Source organism: Oncorhynchus masou, chromosome 27 (genome assembly GCF_036934945.1).
Source record: "Oncorhynchus masou masou isolate Uvic2021 chromosome 27, UVic_Omas_1.1, whole genome shotgun sequence".
In the NCBI taxonomy this organism is placed as follows: Eukaryota; Metazoa; Chordata; class Actinopteri; order Salmoniformes; family Salmonidae; genus Oncorhynchus; species Oncorhynchus masou.
In genome coordinates this window covers 4,349,176-4,356,675 of record NC_088238.1, presented here as the reverse complement: position 1 = coordinate 4,356,675, position 7,500 = coordinate 4,349,176, and the positions used below count along the sequence as shown (strand labels likewise).

General features: G+C 44.4%; 1 protein-coding gene across 1 annotated transcript in view; it reads left to right on the top strand.

Moving 5' to 3' along the window:
* Positions 1-7,500, top strand: part of LOC135516565 (receptor-type tyrosine-protein phosphatase R-like) — a 16,451-nt gene that overhangs the window by 1,318 nt on the left and 7,633 nt on the right. The window contains exons 3-5 of the mRNA XM_064940915.1: positions 2,664-2,801; positions 4,416-4,526; positions 5,713-5,984. Of these exons, the coding sequence (XP_064796987.1) occupies positions 2,664-2,801; positions 4,416-4,526; positions 5,713-5,984 (521 nt within the window). The remainder of the gene's footprint in view (positions 1-2,663; positions 2,802-4,415; positions 4,527-5,712; positions 5,985-7,500) is intronic.

Below are 7,500 nucleotides of genomic sequence, written 5' to 3'. Positions count from 1 at the left end.
GCACATGATCGCGCTCTCATAATGAATAGGTAAAAGCCATGTCCTGAAAGTTGTCTGTACAGGTATGCATAGTCAGATTATAACAGATTAAAGTTGTCTGTACAGGTATGCATAGTCAGATTATAACAGATTAAAGTTGTCTGTACAGGTATGCATAGTCAGATTATAACAGATTAAAGTTGTCTGTACAGGTATGCATAGTCAGATTATAACAGATTAAAGTTGTCTGTACAGGTATGCATAGTCAGATTATAACAGATTAAAGTTGTCTGTACAGGTATGCATAGTCAGATTATAACAGATTAAAGTTGTCTGTACAGGTATGCATAGTCAGATTATAACAGATTAAAGTTGTCTGTACAGGTATGCATAGTCAGATTATAACAGATTAAAGTTGTCTGTACAGGTATGTATAGTCAGATTAAAGTTGTCTGTACAGGTATGCATAGCCAGATTATAACAGATTAAAGTTGTCTGTACAGGTATGCATAGCCAGATTATAACAGATTAAAGTTATCTGTACAGGTATGCATAGTCAGATTATAACAGATTAAAGTTGGCTGTACAGGTATGCATAGTCAGATTATAACACAGATTAAAGTTGTCTGTACAGGTATGTATAGTCAGATTATAACAGATTAAAGTTGTCTGTACAGGTATGCATAGCCAGATTATAACAGAGATTAAAGTTGGCTGTACAGGTTTGCATAGTCAGATTATAACAGAGATTAAAGTTGTCTGTACAGGTATGCATAGTCAGATTATAACACAGATTACAGTTGTCTGTACAGGTATGCATAGCCAGATTATAACAGAGATTAAAGTTGGCTGTACAGGTATGCATAGTCAGATTACAGTTGGCTGTACAGGTATGCATAGTCAGATTATAACAGATTAAAGTTGTCTGTACAGGTATGCATAGTCATATTTTACCAGATTAAAGTTGGCTGTACAGGTATGCATATTATAACGGATTAGAGATTAGAACGGAACTCATGAAACATAGTCACATTTTTTTCATTCTATCACCCTGGATTCTAACTGGTCAGTTTTATCTTAGTTCATGCCTTCATATTTCATATTATATTATGCAGTCATATCCCAGTGTTGTTCAACTGAGTGGTGTGATATAAGACTTGTTCCCTTTTTAAACAAACAAACAACTTCAGATTCTCCTTATCAGGTTTCTCCATCTTGGGAAAGAAAAGCGTAGCAGTGAGTTCAGGGGAGCGAGGACATTGTTTCTGTTGTTTCCATGTAAGTCTATGGAGGGAACAGAAGGAGAGAGAGGGCAGGCCGGAGGAACGAGTGAACTCACTCTCTAATGGCCCGTTGGGCTGCAGATACAATAGGGTCACTTCCCCTGTAGTCACTGCAGGAAGCTCAACAACTAGCATGACTTCAAAATGGCACCCTATTCCCTATTTAGTGCAATACATTCTGGTCAAAAGTAGTGCACTATATAGGGTATAGGGTGCCATATGGGACATAACACTCTCATTTTCTCGTTCACACCATAGAGGCTATTCAGACCTGCTGTGGTTTATCTCTCTCTGGACAGTAGCTAACACCATAGAGGATAATCAGACCTGCTGTGGTTAGTAGCTTACACCATAGAGGATAATCAGACCTGCTGTGGTTTATCTCTCTCTGGACAGTAGCTTACACCATAGAGGCTATTCAGACCTGCTGCGGTTAGTAGCTAACACCATAGAGGATATTCAGACCTGCTGTGGTTTATCTCTCTCTGGACAGTAGCTAACACCATAGAGGATAATCAGACCTGCTGTGGTTAGTAGCTAACACCATAGAGGATAATCAGACCTGCTGCGGTTAGTAGCTAACACCATAGAGGATAATCAGACCTGCTGTGGTTAGTAGCTAACACCATAGAGGATAATCAGACCTGCTGTGGTTTATCTCTCTGGACAGTAGCTAACACCATAGAGGATAATCATCTCTCTCTGACAGTAGCTAACACCATAGAGGATAATCAGACCTGCTGTGGTTTATCTCTCTCTGACAGTAGTTAGAGTGACCTGCTGCGGTTAGTAGCTAACACCATAGAGGATAATCAGACCTGCTGTGGTTTATCTCTCTCTGGACGGTAGCTAACACCATAGAGGATATTCAGACCTGCTGTGGTTTATCTCTCTCTCTCTCTCTGGTTAGTAGCTAACACCATAGAGGATAGTCAGACCTGCTGATTGGTAGTCCCATAGGGTGGTGCACAATTGTCCCAGCATCGTCCGGGTTTGGCCGGGGTAGGCCGACATTGTAAATTGGTTCTTAACTTACTTTCCTATTTAAATAAAAAATACATAAAAAATTAATAAATAGCAGCACACATTAAGACAGAAATATGAACACCAAATGAATGGGTTAGTGACTCTGCTGTCTAAACAACCTGTCCATTCATCATGCCTTAACAAATCCCCGGTCTAGTGACAGTTTACAAAAACTCTTTTGGTCCAGTCAAGAATTCCTGTGTACCAATTTGCTAATAGTCCTCCCTCCCTCCCTCCCTCCCTCCCTCCCTCCCTCCCTCCCTCCCTCCCTCCCTCCCTCCCTCCCTCCCTCCCTCCCTCCCTCCCTCCCTCCCTCCCTCCCTCCCTCCCTCCCCCTCCCTCCCCTCCCTCCCTCCCTCCCTCTGACCTCTGCAGGGTTACCTAGGCGATGAGAAGGCCTACATCGCCACCCAGGGTCCCATGATCAACACAGTGAATGATTTCTGGCAGATGGCCTGGCAGGAAGACTGTCCTGTCATCATCATGATCACCAAGCTCAGGGAAAAGAACGAGGTACGGGTGCACTCACTTACACACACACACACACACACACACACACACACACACACACACACACACACACACACACACACACACACACACACACACACACACACACACACACACACACACACACACACACACAGACACACACACGGGTTGAATAGCGGGTCCCGGGTTACAGAGATTTATCGCCCGAACCCACTCCCTTTTCCCCGGGAAAAATAACAGTGAAAAAAATGTCAATAATAATAAATAATTTACTAATGACGTGACGTGAAATGGAACTGTTAAATGATAGGTGATGTTGAAATCTGGTTTCTCTACGGTCCTTCTCTCTGCTCTCTGCATGATCAATCATCAACGCTCACGGTGCGGGTAGACAGCACCTGTCAGCATGGAGCGCAGTAGGACTGCATTTCCTGCAGCACAGTCTATGCTACACTAATATAAGGACTGAATGTGCGACTGAATGTACACATCTCCCCCTGTAAAAGATGATTCCAAATAGACAATGCTGTTGTAGATTGATATTTAGCCCTGTATATAGATGTCCTAAGTGGACAGATGTCCTAGCTACTGTTCATGACAGCTGAGACAGAGCTGTTGTAGATTGATATTTAGCCCTGTATATAGATGTCCTAGCTGGACAGATGTCCTAGCTACTGATCATGACAGCTGAGACAGAGCTGTTGTAGATTGATATTTAGTCCTGTATATATATGTCCTAGCTGGACAGATGTCCTAGCTACTGTTCATGACAGCTGAGACAGAGCTGTTTCCAGACAGCTAAACTGTTTCCAGACAGCTAAACTGTTTCCAGACAGCTAAACTGTTTCCAGACAGCTAAACTGTTCATGACAGCTGAGACAGAGCTGTTTCCAGACAGCTAAACTGTTTCCAGACAGCTAAACTGTTTCCAGACAGCTAAACTGTTCATGACAGCTGAGACAGAGCTGTTTCCAGACAGCTAAACTGTTTCCAGACAGCTAAACTGTTTCCAGACAGCTAAACTGTTTCCAGACAGCTAAACTGTTCATGACAGCTGAGACAGAGCTGTTTCCAGACAGCTAAAACTGTTCATGACAGCTGAGACAGAGCTGTTCCCAGTCAGCTAAACTTCATAAAATGTCTGTAACGTATGTCTCATCAGTCTCATCAGTCTCTTCATCAGTCTCTTCATCAGTGTCATCATCAGTCTCATCATCAGTCTCTTCATCAGTGTCATCAGTCTTGATTTGTCATGCTGATCAAAGCTCTAATCAAATTAAATTTAAAGCATATTTATATGGTTTATATGCTTTAGAATGACATTTCTGGTTTTGGCGGGAAATATAGTTTTTTTCTCCGGGAGAAAAGTGATTTATTCTCGGGATGGAACATTGTTTTTCAGTACTGGAAAATATTCAACCCTAACACACACACACACACACACACACACACACACACACACACACACACACACACACACACACACACACACACACACACACACACACACACACAGGAACCCATAGGTATAAACAAATATGTACGTGATTCTACACATGTAAATGACATAATCACTGGAACAACAGTGATTGGTGATACGATAACATGTGTAATGATTAATGTTGTCTGTTCCAGAAATGTGTTCTGTACTGGCCAGAGAGGCGTGGTATCTATGGCAAGGTGGAGGTGCTCATTAACAACGTGACAGAGTGTGACAACTACACTTGTCGGACCCTCAACCTGAAGGTACTTTTCACTTAGGGATGGAACCCATTGACCGTACTGGGTCGCTGTGGGTTTCTATCTATTTACTATACACTTAATGAACTCTCCATTGGAAATCTACATTTTTAAAAGTTCATGTTTTGTTGACTCCTACCCAAATAATGTTGACTCATCCTATAGGCCCTACTCGTATTTGTGACCGAAGTATAATTTGGAGAAAATAAAACACTTCAAAAATCCCCACCTGAAACATTTATTTCAAACAGACCGTTTCCAAAATGCTTGCTATTTTCTCAGAGCATGATGAACTGACCAATCAGCGATCTACTTGCATTAATATTTTTTATGACCGGTATACGCCCAAACCATTCTGTTGTTGGGGTACGCTCACACCATTCTGTTGTTGGGGTACGCTCACACCATTCTGTTGTTGGGGTACGCTCACACCATTCTGTTGTTGGGGTACGCTCACACCATTCTGTTGTTGGGGTACGACCACACCATTCTGTTGTTGGGGTACGCTCACACCATTCTGTTGTTGGGGTACGCTCACACCATTCTGTTGTTGGGGTACGACCACACCATTCTGTTGTTGGGGTACGACCACACCATTCTGTTGTTGGGGTGCGACCACACCATTCTGTTGTTGGGGTATGCTCACACCATTCTGTTGTTGGGGTACGACCACACCATTCTGTTGTTGGGGTGCGACCACACCATTCTGTTGTTGGGTACGACCACACCATTCTGTTGTTGGGGTACGCTCACACCATTCTGTTGTTGGGGTACGACCACACCATTCTGTTGTTGGGGTACGACCACACCATTCTGTTGTTGGGGTACGACCACACCATTCTGTTGTTGGGGTACGCTCACACCATTCTGTTGTTGGGGTACGACCACACCATTCTGTTGTTGGGGTACGACCACACCATTCTGTTGTTGGGGTACGACCACACCATTCTGTTGTTGGGGTACGCTCACACCATTCTGTTGTTGGGGTACGACCACACCATTCTGTTGTTGGGGTACGACCACACCATTCTGTTGTTGGGGTACGACGAAAGAAAACTATTTCACTCACATTGTCATTGATTATAGGTCATATTTCATAGAAATCTGTAAACACTGGACAGTTACTTTAAACTAGACTGAAAGCACAATCTTGATCTTACTCAAACTCTGTGTGTCTTTGTCTCTTTCACAGCAAGGGGCCCAGAGTCGTGTGGTGAAGCACTACTGGTACACATCGTGGCCGGACCATAAGACCCCAGACAGCGCCCAGCCCCTGCTCCAGCTGATGAGAGACGTGGAGGAGGACAGGACGGGCTCCCCATCGCAGGGACCCGTCATCGTACACTGCAGCGCAGGGATTGGCCGAACGGGCTGCTTCATCGCCACAACGATAGGCTGTCGTCAGTTGGAGATGGAGGGAGTGGTGGATGTGCTGGGGATTGTGTGTCAGCTCAGAGCGGACAGGTGAGTTACCTACACCTGATGTATTAGACCGTATGTGGAATAGGTCCAATGTAGTACAATATGTTTACAGCAGACAGGTGAGTTACGCAGGCAGGGCAGGGCAGGGCAGGGCAGGGCAGGCAGGGCAGGGCAGGGCAGGGCAGGCAGGCACAAATATTATTGGTCGCATACACGTGTTCAGCAGATGTTAATGCGAGTGTAGGGAAATGCTTGTGCTTCTAGTTCCGACAATGCAGTGGTATCTAACATGTAATCTAACAATTCCCCAACAACTACCTAATACACACATATCTAAAGGGGTGAATGAGAATATGTACATATAAATATATGGATGAGTGATGGCTGAATGGCATAGAGGCAAGGTGCAGTAGATGGTATAATGTACAGTACAGACATGATGTGAGTAATGTAAGGTGGTATAATGTACAGTACAGACATGATGTGAGTAATGTAAGATGGTATAATGTACAGTACAGACATGATATCAGTAATGTAAGATATGTAAACATTATTAAAGTGGCATTATTTAAAGTGACTAGTGATCCATTTATTAAAGTGTCTAATGATTTGAGTCTGTATGTAGGCAGCAGCCTCTCTGTGTTAATGATTGCTGTTTAACAGTCTGATGACCTTGAGATAGAAGCTGTTTTTCAGTCTCCCGGTCCCAGCTTTGATGCACCTGTACTGACCTCGGCTGCTGGATGATAGCGGGGTGAACAGGCAGTGGCTCGTTGTTGTCCTTGATGATCTTTATGGCCTTCCTGTGACATTGGCATCTGTAGAAGTGTGTGAGGGTTTTCAGTGACAACCTAAATTTCTTCAGCCTCCTGAGGTTGAAGAGGAGCTGTTTCGATGGATGTGGGTGGACCATTTCAGTTTGTCTGTGATGTGTATGCCCAGGAACTTAAAACTTTCCACCTTCTCCACTACTGTCCCGTCAATGTGGATAGGGGGGGGCTCACTCTGCTGTTTCCCGAAATCCACCATCATCTCCTTTGTTTTGTTGACGTTGAGTGAGAGGTTGTTTTCCTGACACCACGCTCCGAGTGCCTTCACCTCCTCCCTGTAGGCCATCTCGTCGTTGTTGGTAAACAAGCCTACTACTGCTGTGTCATATGCAAACCTGATGATTGACTTGGAGGCGTGCGTGGCCACGCAGTCATGGGTGAACAGGGAGTACAGGAGGGGGCTGAGCATGCACCCTTGTGGGGCCCCAGTGTTGAGGATCAGCGAAGTTGTTTCCTGCCTTCACTACCTGGGGGTGGCCGTCAGAAAGTCCAGGACCCAATTGCACAGCATAGGGTCAAGACCCAGGGTCTCAAGCTTCATGATGAGTTTGGAGGGTACTATGGTATTCCTCATGTCCAGATGGGATAGGGCAGTGTGCAGTGTGATGGTGAATGCATGAAGTGGGTCTATTGTGTCAGGTAGGGTGGGGGTGATGTGATCCTTGACTTGTCTCTCAAAGTACTTCATCATGACAGAAGTGAGTGTTATGGTGCGATGGTAATTTAGT